The sequence below is a fragment of the Ochlerotatus camptorhynchus genome, unplaced genomic scaffold (genome assembly GCF_037179485.1).
Source record: "Ochlerotatus camptorhynchus isolate MF236.1 unplaced genomic scaffold, CSIRO-AGI_Acam_v1.1 ptg000251l, whole genome shotgun sequence".
NCBI lineage: Eukaryota > Metazoa > Arthropoda > Insecta > Diptera > Culicidae > Ochlerotatus > Ochlerotatus camptorhynchus.
The window spans coordinates 3,632,221-3,646,082 of NW_027040741.1; the positions used below are offsets into that span (position 1 = coordinate 3,632,221).

The following is a 13,862-nucleotide window of genomic DNA, read 5'->3' on the forward strand; positions in this document are numbered from 1 at the left end:
ACTTTTGCCCATCCATTTAATTTCTGTCCAATGCAACACAAATATCGAGATTACAGCGCTTGCAGAATAAAATAATGCGTTTGATTTTGAGATGTAATAGATTCACTTCCTCAACTTTGATGCTAGACGCCTTACAATGGTTGTCGGTGAAGCAAAGAATTGTATATTTGACTATGGTGTTCATTTTTAAAGTAGTTAACGGTTTGCTGCCTCGATATATGTGTGATCGAATTGAAAGAGGAAGTGACTATCATAGATATAGTACTAGAAACGCGGATGAAATAAGAACACCATATTTCTTGACTTGTGCTTCACAGAATTCATTATTTTTTAAAGGAATAAATGTTTTCAATTCGATGCCTAGACACATTAAACGTGCAACAACATTAGCAGAATTTAAGAGACATTGCATTTCACACGTTAAAACTGTCTTTTGAACGGTTATCCAGTGATTTTTTTTTATAAATTGACAAATTATGTATCTTGACGAAGTTATTTTTAACGGATTATTTTGTATGGATAGCTGTTATAACGACTTTTTAATAATTATTGTAGCACTGCAAAAACTATTTTGTTCGCCACGATGGTGATGATGGATTTTTGATATATGATTTAATAGTAGTAGTAAAAAAAAATAGTAGTCTACAAAGGTTTGAGCCTCGCGCGCGTATTATGGATATAGAGGACTGAATTTAACATTTGATAAAAAAAATGCAATTTTGAAGCTAATTTGGAAGATACCTTGAGTTAGTAGTAAGTTTTCTGGCAAATGTTGGGGGTTCGTGAGCATTCCTGACATTGCTGAAAATTATGATAGCATCAGATTGCGGGGTTGCTAGTGTAATAGGATGCTTTGTTGATTGTTCATTAACTCTTGATCCCTTTTAATACTTATGAATATTTTAGGTGGACAAAAGGACGAACTAAGACGTGGACGCCTAAGCTTTTTCACATTTATATCGCTGTGAAGAAACTGTAAACTCTAGAGGGAATTTATACCTGTAAATGTAACCTGCTCGTTTTTTTTTTTTGCTAACCTGGTTAAAATGTTTACATTTAATTATCTTAAAGATAAATCGTCCAGCTCAAACCTTTGTAGGGGTAAGAGGTGGGACCATCATCATCATCATCATCATATCGATGTAAATTTATTCATCATACCTGCACGGTTTCCGTTTTTTACGTCATTACATTCGTAGGTTGGTGTGTTCTGGGATTTTGTGAATCCACTGTTGAAATCATTTTTTTTTTTGCTGTGTAGGAAGTGGCTCAAAATGTTATTTAGTAAAATGGGTCAGATATCACGATAGGTGGATACATTCAGGGCCTTTTTGTCTATAAATTACTTGCTACAGATTTATAAACCCCTCCTCATCACTTAGGGCATGTGTGGATGAAGTTAAGAACTTGTAAGTGGTAAATTGTCACCCCTGTAATAACAAGCACATCAAATGTGTGAAAATTGCAATTAATTCATCAACTTTCCCACTAATAATTATATATATATCCCTTCGGCCATGTCACGGGAGTTAAAATAGTCAGTCACGTTCGGTTCCGCCGCACTACAGAAAAAGCGTGGTGCTAAATACTTTTTTGCGTGCTTCATCACATTATGGCAAGTGTTCACCTGAGCAATCATACACTAAGTTACTTTTGTTAAAATTGTACCTACAAGAAGACAGTCGGCTAATTTCTGATAAGATGAGGCACCACTGAATGAGACCGGTCTTTCTTCAGTGTTTTTATTTATTTTTTTATTTTCGTTGATTGTCCCTAGCAGGCAGGCTTCCACAAACGGCCATTGCTTCTGTGTGAACCTGAACGACGATGACGGCGTCCACTGCAAGCACATGCGCACTTGAGAGGAGTCATTGCAATGCAATGTAATTGGTAATAGATGATTTTAATGTGCCAGATAAATGCCCATTAATGATCTGGCCGACGGTGTAGTTTGAAGAGGAAACGTATGAAAATACCTTGACGGTGCGATAATGGGCGTCAGATGAAATCATTAATTACTTTTAATCTGAAGTTAATTAGATTCCTGCGATGATGATATTTTTGTCAATCTATAGCTTTGCACTCCTATTTTGCAGGAAAAATGTTAAATAGTAATAAAATTGCATACATTTTTGGAAAACTCGTTCTACATTAAAAGGAACACTGTTCCGGTAGTTGTGATAGTTGATAACTTCGGTTCCTATAGGGGTACTGGGGGTAAGACGGACAGTGGGGGTAAGACGGACAGTTGCTTGTTTGCATGTTAATCTTTTGATTTTTTGAAAAATTATCACACCCACCCTTCATTCACAACATTGAATGCCTTTCGAGACACCCTGCTATGTGCAGGAACTGTCAAATGTAAAAATATAAACAAAAACAAATCTAGCTTGCTCGCGCAACGCAGCGATGTTAATTTCGGTGTTGAATTTTTAAGGTTTTTCTGCTTATAAACAGTCAAATACATAAAAAAACGTGTTGTCATTCTGTTCCTGGTTCAATTCCGGTTGTTTTGTTGGATGAAGTAAGTAGGTAAATTTTGTTATCTGGAGTGCGTGCACTGGCACTTTCATAAATAACTTACCAGTGGGGTGATTCGGACAGTCTCTCCCGGGGCAAGACTAACAGTGCTGATATCTTATTATACACAGTTTATATTACAGTGGTTTAATTTTTTTTATAGATGCCGCGTGTATACAAGCGTAAAACAAGCCGGAAGTCCTGGACAGAAGCGCAATTAGCTACAGCTAGGCATGCCATCGATTGTGGCATGTCCGTGTATGGAGCTTCTGCGAAGTATCAGATTCCACGAAGTACTCTCATCCGGCGGATCGCCTCACCAGATGTGCCCAAGAAGATGGGACCGCAATCTACTGTTTTCACGCTTGAGCAAGAAAAGGAACTTGTTCGGCACCTGCATGATCTGGAATCGCGGTTCTACGGAATTAATATGACGGACGTGCAGAAGCTCGCGTATGTGTTGGCGGAAAAGAATGGGATACCCCATTCGTTCAACAGAAAGAAGCAGCTAGCGGGACGAGACTGGCTTCACGGATTTTTAAAGCGGAATCCAACTCTATCCTTCCGCAAACCGGAAGCGACATCTACGGCACGTGCCAGAGGGTTCAATAAACCCTCTGTGAATGCTTTTTTTGATATGCTGGAAGCAACATTGACCGACAAAGGGTTCCCGCCTTCGCGTATATACAACGCAGATGAAACCGGGATCAGTACCGTAAGCTCTTTTACAATTTTCTTATAATTGAAACTTACACTTACTGTAATATTTTAGGTCCCTCCCAAGAAACAGAAAATAGCAGCAAAAAAGGGGAAGAAGCAGGTGGGTTCCATCACGTCGGCAGATAGAGGAGACACGACATCAGTAGTTATGTGCATGTCTGCGGCTGGTCATCACCTGCCACCCTACGTTATATTTGCTAGGGCACGGATGCACGAATCGTTAAAAAAGGGAGCGCCAAGTGGAACTAAGTTCTCTTGTAACCCTTCTGGATACATGACCGCAGATATCTTCCTGGATTGGTTTGAGCACTTCCTGGAAAATGTGCACCCAACTGTGAGCAATCCCGTTCTTTTGATCATAGACGGTCATAGTTCGCATACGAAGAACTTGGCGTTCGCAGAAAGAGCTCGAGCGAATTTTGTAACAGTGTTGGTTTTACCACCACACTGCAGCAATAAAATGCAGCCACTCGACATCTCTTTCATGGGGCCGTTTAAAATCCACTACGCGAGTGCAGCAGAAGCCTTCATGCGGAAATATCCGGGACGTAACATCGGTCAATATGACGTAGCCGAATTGATGGGCACTGCGTTTGTAAAAACCGCCACTACAAGCGTGGCCATCAACGGTTTCAAAAAGTCCGGAATATGGCCGGCAGATCGAACAGTATTTCATGACGAAGCCTTCGCGCCATCCGAAGTGACCGACCAGCCTGAAGCAACTGATTCAACGGATGTGCAACATTGTGGTACGCCTATGCAAAACTCGGCTATCGTCGTGTTGAATGACTCGGCCGAAGAACAACCGTATACAGTTGGTACTTCTTCAGGTAATCCCGAAAACAGAAATAACGCCCTGAGTCAAGTTTCTGAAACTCCTCCGAAATCTTCGTTCGAGGTGTCACCGTCGCAGATTCGTCCGCTACCAAAAATGGCAGTACCGAGAGCATCAAAGAGAAAACGCAAATCAGAAAAAGCGGTAGAAATCACTTCTGGACATTATCGCCAAGGTCTAGCAACAGCTGAGGCTTTGAAGGAAATTAAATCAATCAAAAAGGGCCAGAAACAATCGTCTACTAAACGTCAAAAAGTGGACAGCCATCCTGAAGATGTTCTATGCGAACTATGTGGATTTTGTTTTTCTGGATCAGTTGAAGGGCAAGGCTGGAACAAATGCCTGAAGTGCTTGAAGTGGTTCCATGCTCAATGCTACAGTAAGGTTGATACTATTTGTCCCTCCTGCACCTAAACAAGTTCATAAGGTTCCTTTTTAGTATGTTATTGTTATATTTACATGACATGTACATACAATGTGAAAATTAATCCATTATACCTGTACCTAAGCATTTAACTTTATCGCTATTTTTAGAGCACTACCGTTCTGTAATGTCATAAGAATAATTACTGTAAGGAGAGCAATAAACACCATCATCGTAAAAACCATCTTTCTTTAAATGTGTCACATTCAGAGAATGCATTGCATAATTTTTAAAATAGAGAAAAATTAAATTTACAAGACTGTCCATTTTACCCCCGCCACCTGTCCATTTTACCCCCACTACCTGTCCATTTTACCCCCACTACCTGTCCATTTTACCCCCGCCACCTGTCCATTTTACCCCCACCACCTGTCCATTTTACCCCCACCACCTGTCCGTTTTACCCACACCTAACTCAAATTATGAATTATTACACTATTTTTAATTTCAAAATTAATCATTAAATTTCGTAACTTCAAATAAATTAAGGCATGTAGTTTCTCAAAGCATACGTTTAACCTACAGAATACTGAGATTGCAGGCAAAATATTGCATTCAGCGTAGATAAAACTGAGCAAATCCTTAGGGTGTCCGTCTTACCCCCAGTACCCCTAATAGTGGATTGCATTGGTAACGAAACCCACTAGGGTAAACGCTCCTATAGTAGCGGTACGTTGGAAGCGTTAGGTTCCTATAGTTTTGTATGGAGACTCAATACTCAACTATAGGAACCTAACGCTACTAACGTACCGCAACTATAGGAGCATTTACCCTATTATAGGAACACTGCACTACCGCAACGAGAGGTGTAAAGGAGAGAAAATCTTGAGGAAATATAGGTAATTGTTTTCCGTAATTTTTCTAATAAAGTTCAAGTAATCTACTTTATTTTAGGAGAGTAACCGATGAACAATGGCCCGCATATCGCAACTATAGGTAAACTACTATTACTAGAACACCCACGCTATAGCAAATATTTGCGCTCAAATACACCTAATTGATAATAGTAGGGGAAACGCTCCTATAGTTGCGGTACGTTAGAAGCGTTAGGTTCCTATAGTTTTGCATGGAAACTCATTACACAACTATAGAAACCTAACGCTTCTAACGTACCGCAACCATAGCAGCGTTAACCCTATTTTGTTTTGGATTTGTTCTTTTCATCATCCTTCATGAGTTTATTTGAATCATCGCAGCTAATAGTACGTTCAGACTACAGAGTTATAACATGGTATAGCGCTATCTTGATGGTGGTTTCTGTGTTGCAATTAGTTGACAACCGTTATAACCAGGGTTGCTTCCACTCACTTGCTATAAAAAGATGTTTTTCTGAATTGTGCAATCAGTAGATGTTACAATGGTATGTTGTACTTTTAAGCAGGGTTACTTCCACTCACTTGCTATAAAAAAATGTTTTCGGAATTATGAAATCATGATATAGTATAATGTTAATTAGTACTTGTAAGTTACAAGAGCAGGTCATGAAATATATGTTTGACACATAAAATCTGTCAAAATTGCTTCCAGTGCGTCACAATCAACGATTTTACGACTCGTGAGCGCTCACTCTGAGTGAACGCTCACGAATCATAAGATCGCTAATTGTGACGCTCTCAAAGCGAAATTGACAGGTTTTATGAGTCAAACACATACTTTACTACCTCTTCTTGTTACTTACAAGTACAACATAGCATTATAGCATCTAATGATTGCATAATTCCGAATAATATTTTTTTATAGCAAGTGAGTGGAAGCAACCCTGCTTTTAAGCAACAGGAAGAGGGTGTAAAGTATGTGTATGACTCATAAAACCTGTCAATTTCGCTTTCAGAGCGTCACAATCGGCGATCTTATGATTCGTGAGCGTTCACTCTGAGTGAGCGCTCACGAGTCGTAAAATCGCTGATTGTGACGCACTGGAAGCAATATTGACAAATTTTATGTGTCAAACATATGCTTCATGAACTCTTCTTGTAACTTACAAGTACTAATTGAATATATACTATTTCATGATTTCAAAATTCCTAAAAACATCTTTTTATAGCAAGTGAGTGGTAGCAGTCCATACATTATCGATAATCAGATATGGTGCAATGGCACATATCCTGGTAAAAGCTTTATTATTGATATCTAAAGTTGATAATGATAAGCATTGCATAAGAGGTAAAATATCAAGAGATAATATCAAAAACTAGCATGCCGAATACCATTTTCAAAATATATCCTGATGTTTCCATACCAAAAAAACTCCAAAACTTGAGTATTGTTATTGATTTTATGCCGCAGTGCTGTTTTCCTAAAATTTGAGCTAAGTAGTCTCACCCAACATTGACCTGCCCCCCCTAAAATATAAATCTGCCTAAAATAACGACGCGTCCGCCCGATGACGTTGTTTCAAATAGTGTATTATCCAGATCAGGCCAGCCCAACCATTCAAAACGTGCATTTTGAATGGCTTTAACTATTTTCGATGAACATTTTTTAAACTGCATTTTGTTTCTTTCTCATTCATGCGGGGCTTAAATTCATAATTATGAATAAAATTGCACTAAAATGATGCCTTTGCTGAGATCCAGAGACCACGTCCGGCCCTGTGGAATACAGATTACATTCTTATGCTAAATTATGTCGGTACTATCTGAAGTGATCCAGTACATTCTAAAGCTTTTTTTGCAGTAATTCAGTACTTTTCAAACTGATTCCGAGATTTTCTAAAGTGTTTCAGTACATTCAGAAGAGATTTCGACATTTTTTGAAATGATTATGTGCTGTCCAAAGAGATTCGAATTTCTGTGAAGTGATTAAATATTTTCTGAAGGGATTTAAAACTTTTCTGAAGTGATTTAGTTCTTGAGGAAGTTATTGCAAACTTGAGAGAATTAATATAGAACTTTCCGAAGTTTTGTAAAGTGATTGAGTCTATTCCGGAAATATTCAGTTCTCATGGAAGCGATTACAAATTTTCTAGAAAGGTTAAGTATTTTCCAAAGAGATTCAGAAATTTTCTTAAGTCATTCAAAACTATCCGAAGAATTTTCGAGCTTTTCTGAAGTGATTCAGTTCTTTCAAAAACGATTTCAAACTTTTTAAAAGTGATTCTGTTATTTCCGAAGTTATTTAGTACTTTCGGAAGTGATTACAAACTATCTGGAATAATTCAGTACTTTTTGGAGTGATTTCAAATATTCCTCAAGTGATTCAGTACTTTCCGAAGTGATTCCGAACTTTTATGAAGTGATTAACTACTTTTCAAAGTGATTCCGAATGATTCTCAAGTGAATCAGTACTTTCCAAAGTGATTACGAGCTTTTCTGATATGATTCAAAACTTCTCTCACATACCTCACCGTGAATGAATTTTGAAACCATCATCATGTCAAAATTTATATTTACTTAAAAAGTAAATTTGGACGTATTCAGATGATCATAACTCAAGAATTAAACAACATACACGGTTGATGAAAATGCGATGCCATCATGATCTGCACATTCGCTGGTGACACTGTACCGGCGAACTTATTCCACTTTAAACGCATTTGTTGTGCATTTGTCACTTCTTTACCGCATCCTTGAAGTTTTCGCTTGACAATTACCCAATATTTTTCGATCGGTCTGAACTCAGGAGAATTCGGAGGATTAATCTCTTCGTCGACGAAATTAACATTGTTTGCAGCATACCATTCTAGTACCACCTTAGAGTAGTGGCAGCTGGCTAGATCCGGCCAAAACATAACGTTGGTTTTGTGTTGCCGAATGAAGGGTAAAATCCGAGGGGGACGACTCTATCTACGATGCGGAAACGATTTTGTTTTAGTGCGGTTAGCTGCGCGCACGAAAGAAGATTTATGATGATTCTGAAGATTTCCTGCAAAAAGATGATGCGCGATGCAAGTAGATGCGAGAAGTAAAAGAAGATTTTTAGTAGATTGGTTTGCTCTTGAGATATATTTCGAGCATCTATAATTGATGTGACGCCCCCTTCGGTAAAATCCGCTTTTTCAGACACTCTTTAATGTAAACCTTCGACGTCATTGTGTGAGATGTGATGAAAACCTTGGTTTTAAGGCCACAACTGCAGATTCTTTGCCAAATCATTAGTTTCCGAGCAAACTTATCAGCAAAAATAAATTTATACCTGAAAGGGACATCCCCACGACCAGTTGCCAGGTAAAATTTTCGTCCGGGAATTTGTTTATAATCTATTTTGACATATGTTTCGTCATCCATTAAAATACAGCCATCAAATTTCGTCAAAACTCGTTCGTATAGTAATCGTGCTCGTTTTTTGGCCACTAAATTTTGTTTCAGGGAGCGGTTCGGATGTTTACTGGCACAAAAAGACTTATATCCTTCTCTTGAAAGGATGTTACGCACGGTGGAAAAGTTGGAATCGTATTCCTTTGCCAAATCACGTATGGAGACACCTGGGTTGCTTTTCATGCACCTCAACACCTTACTCCTCAACTCTTTGTCACTAGTGTCACTTTTATGACAGATGCACTGTGCTCTATCCACACTCAGAGTATCCTTGTAACGTTTGATTACAAGACTCACTGTTGACTTTGCGAATTTTAAAACTTTTGCTATTTTTGAGGTAGACCACGAAGGGTTCTCTAGATGTTTGTGCGCAATTAATTTTCTTTTCTCAAGTTCCATGATCCGTAATTTCGGGATGCATCGATCAATCGAGAAAAACTTTTCACCCATTTCTTCGTCAATGAAACATCAACAAATGCGTGTCAAACGTTTTTTGTTCCAACCCCCAACTTTACCGCCATTAAGGATTTACCATTAGTGGTTAACCTTAACCGGATGAACTTTTTAACAGTTCAGTGATACTATTTAACTTTTTTTTCATAATTAGAGATGCTGAACGTCAAATATCAGTCTTAAAGCTGTCGTTTTATACGATAGATGAGAAGATGAATGTATAGAGTTGATAATTCCGTTAGAGTACGGCAGTGTGAAAATTGTATATAGAGAGTAGCAAGCGAGCAAAGGTTAATTTTGAGGAAGGCCACAAATCGGGTTGATCATCTCCTTTACCAAACTCCCCTGTTGGGGAGGGATGGTGAGGGGTATCTCTGGAGATCATGAACCCGATTCGTGCCTTCCTCAAAATTGACCTTTGCTCGCTTGCGACTCTCTATATACAATTTTTACACTGCCGTACTGAACATGTATATTGGATTGGATTGCTGTATTAAACCTATTTTGTAAACTTTTTTTCGGTTTGGAGCTACCCACAACCACAGCACTGTAATGCCGTACTGGCATAATACGGTATTGGAACGATATTGCGGGAGAAATATCTGATATTCTTTCATGAATAGGAGAATTGATGATGGTGACACACATTTATAATGTATTCTGATCCCGTTGAGGCCGTTAATCCATGAAGTGCTGTTTAAATGGATTGCCTGACCCCACAAGTGTATAACATTGTTTGTGGTATTTAGATCTTACAGTAAGGCGACCGTTGCTCTAGTCTCTCCAGATTTGAAAGTGGGCCAAATTATATAGTCATTCTTACTATTAAAATTAAATATATTTTTAACACGGTTTGTTTTACGAACTATCAATCAATTGCGTAACTGAAATATGTTATGTTATCTGGACTTTGGTTTACTTTTATATATATATATTTAGCATAGTTATTGAGCAAAATCTGTGTGCATGCATAAAACTATAAAGTCTATAATTGACCCGTTAGAGTGAAAGCGAAACTTTTTTCTCCCAGTTCCCAGTGACCTAACTTCCGATATTCCGGATCAGTAGACCTCCCCCTACTGAGAGCGGCTTGGTCTATAATGAATCCCGCAGTGATTGCACCAAACGAATCTCAGTCTAATGCCGAACGGCTATGACTTTTATGAATTGGAAAAGTTGATTTTACCGTTCCGAAAACTTGATAGCCAGGTTTTACTCGAGCAAACCGTGATGCATCGTAAGTAAGCACCCCGCGTTTTTGAAGCCACACACTGCGTTTACGTTCACCCACCATTCAACGAACAACAGTGCAAATTTTTATCAGCTTAAAACATATTGCGGTTCCACACTTTGCATGCACCCATGATGCTCCAAACATGAGCACATGCGTACAAATTCCCGTGTATGTAGGTACCCTTATTCTTCCTTCGGGCTCCCATGATGGTGCCCGGCTTGAAAGTGTGGCAAGGTGATAAATCTTGATCGTCTCCTCCTGAGGGAATCTGTTTGAGCATTTAGATACGCTTGCGCGCACTGATGATGGTATGCGGATTGCTTTTGTATATCCCGCTAGCACCCTGGAGCTGCACAAGCGTACTTATCGATTTGATGCTCGAGGAAGCTCCGGTGTTAGAAAGTGATAAAGTGTCACTCTTTAAAGTGACAATTCACTCTCGTTTTACCGTTCCGTTGTCCCAGTGGGAGTCGGAGCTGTCTTCCTTGAGTAAAAATAGAGAACTTGTTCCATTCGCTGCGGGTTTAGTGGATGCGTTTAGTCTTTTTTTATGGATGGACGCTCATATATTCGTTTTTATTTCATTAAGCGGTTTTTCTTTCATGGGACAGTTTTGCTGCGACGCTGAAGGATTCTACGTTTCATTAAGCTAGTTTTCCAATCAAATAGCTTGTCCTATTTTTGGCCATCACTTCTATGTTTCTAATAATCGAAAAACTCAGAATCAAAGTGACTTTTTCGATTTTTATTTTATTATGATTTATTTTACTATACAGCAACGAACATAAGTACACACCATCGTGATCTGTTTTCACTGCAAAAATAAAAGTTCAAAAAACTATAACTTTTCCGGATGTTTATGACAATTTCTGAAATCCTAACTGCTGCTGATCAAGTATCCGAGATTTATCGGTTCAACTTTGTGCGTGATTGGATAAGTCTGTATGCAGTTTGGGCATTTTCTGTAAAACGCTGCGTTTTGGAGTAGCCTTTTAAAAAAAATTAATTTCCTGATATACAATGAACCAAATATTTTCAAATATTGTTCATTAATAGTCAAGACACAGTTCTTTCATATGCTTCCACTTCAATTCCACATGCTTCCAGATAGTTCCAATAGATTACGGAGGTATGAAAAATTAATAGAATTATTATTATTATTTAACTTTATTAAGGAGGCTTTCAGCCTTGGGCTGGTTCGCCTCCAATAAAAATTAATAGAAGTTGAAAATGGTCAAAAGGCCATTAATGCGACAGTACTCTGAAAATCGAAAACTTCACGTATGAAGTAACATAAAAACACTTTGAATGTAACAACACAAGGCGGGAATAACCGTCAACAATGCTGATGATGGTACAGCACGCAGCAACCATCCTACTGTTTTCTCTCTGAGATAACTAAGTTGTCATGACGAGAGGAGCAACACAATAGTTGGGTAAAGAAGAATTGCATTATAACACACCATCGACTGGAAATGCTTTCGGCAACGTGGGGCTTTTAGTAGTGATGAAACGTCGCTAGAACTATCGCAGACAGTATATGAGCAAGTCAAACGCGCACTTTTTCGCCTGTAGATTTGAAGAAATACTTCAAATCTCCTCGTACATTGTACGAGTTAGGTAAAGAAGTGTGCGTTTGACTAGTGCTGACTAGTACTAGTACTACTTCGCTCATTTTCAACTTTTATTCAATTTTCATACGACCGTACTCTATCGGAACTATCTACCTACTCTCTTCAGACCATTATCTAGCTAATAAATTATCACACTAAAGCTTAATGTCAGATATTATTTCCAACCAACTCTCAAAAACTTATTAATACCTAATTCAGAATTAAAATAACTTAACTGGCAACTTCAATATGGTGCTGACAAGCCTGACAAAAAAGGAGTTGCTTCCACTAACTTGTTATAAAAAAAAATGTTTTTCGGAATTACTAAATCAAAGGAAGTTATAACGATATTGTGTACTATGTATGTGTTTGAGTCATAGAACCTGTCAATTTCGCTTACAAAGCGTCAAAATCAGCAATTTTATCATTCGTGAACGTTTACTCAGAGTGAGCGCTCACAAATCGTAACATCGGTGATTGTGACGCTCGGAAAGGAATATTAACAGGTTTTATATGTAAGGCACATACTTTACAACTTCTTATTGTAACTTACAAGTAATAATTATCATTATAAGATATTCTAATTTCGTAAATCCGAAAAACAATTTTGTATAACAAGTGAATGGAAGTGATTAGAGGTTAAATAAACCATGGCCCACTTAGTAATGGAACAAACACTTTTGCTTATTACAGCGCTCCTAGTGGACGTTTTCGGAAGCTCTTGACATCTATTTGTTGACAACAACAATAACGAAAGAGACTAGTAACGTTTAACACACGCACACTAGCGTGATCTGTCAAACTGCGCTTGAGCTGGAACGAACATCTCGATATTTTAAATTGGTATGGATGGCGCATCCATACCAATTTAAAATATCGAGATATTCGTTCCAGCTCAAGCGCAGTTTGACAGATCACGCTAGTGTGCGTGTGTTAAACGTTACTAGTCTCTTTCGTTATTGTTGTTGTCAACAAATAGATGTCAAGAACGTCAGGCGCTGACGTTAGAGGTAAAATATCAAAAAATAATACCAAAAAATGTTTCCCACAATACCATTTCAATACCAAATTATGCAAATACAATACCAAAATTATACCACGCAGGTATTCCTTTGGTATCCAAATACCAATTTTTGTTATTTACAAAGTATTTTATATGCAATTTTTTGGTTTTATTCTTTGGTATTTTACCTCTTATGTCATGCTAATCAACACTAAATTTTGGTATCGGATCAGAATTAGGTATTCATTAGTTATTTTCTCCTGCTCGGGCGAGTATATCTCGATATCTTAAATTGGTGTGGATGAACCGAGGGTTGAGCCTGCGAGATTTTACCTCTTATGGCATACTGATCAACACCAAATTTTGGCATCAGGTCAGAATTAGGTATTCATGTATTCATTAGTTATTCTCTCCTAATCAGGTTACCCAAGCATGCAGAAACGAATATCTCGATACCTTAAATTGGTATGGATGAGCCAGACATAAGAGGTAAAATACAAAAAAAAATATACCAAAAATATGTTCCGACAAAACCATTCCAATACCAAAGTATGCAAATGCAATACCAAAACTTTGACAACCAAATTTCATTTTTTGGTATTTACAAAGCATTTTACATGCACTTTTTGGGTATTATTCTTTGGTATTTTACCTTTTATATCATTTTAATCAACACCATATTTTTGTATCATGTTAGAATTAGGTATTCATTAGTGATTGAATCCTGCACGGATAGGGGCAATGAACTGAGTTCGTGTAGGATTTCGGCCATTTTGACTCACGCTTAATGTTTCAAAAAATTAG

The 13,862-nt window shown here is 38.0% G+C and overlaps 1 protein-coding gene across 1 annotated transcript; it reads left to right on the plus strand.

Moving 5' to 3' along the window:
- The first annotated feature begins 2,683 nt into the window (after positions 1-2,683).
- On the plus strand, positions 2,684-4,489 carry LOC135704950 (uncharacterized). The gene is made up of 2 exons (XM_065226488.1): positions 2,684-3,235; positions 3,293-4,489. Exons 1-2 carry the CDS (start codon positions 2,684-2,686, stop codon positions 4,487-4,489), a joined length of 1,749 nt encoding a protein of 582 aa, XP_065082560.1.
- The last annotated feature ends 9,373 nt before the right edge of the window (positions 4,490-13,862 follow it).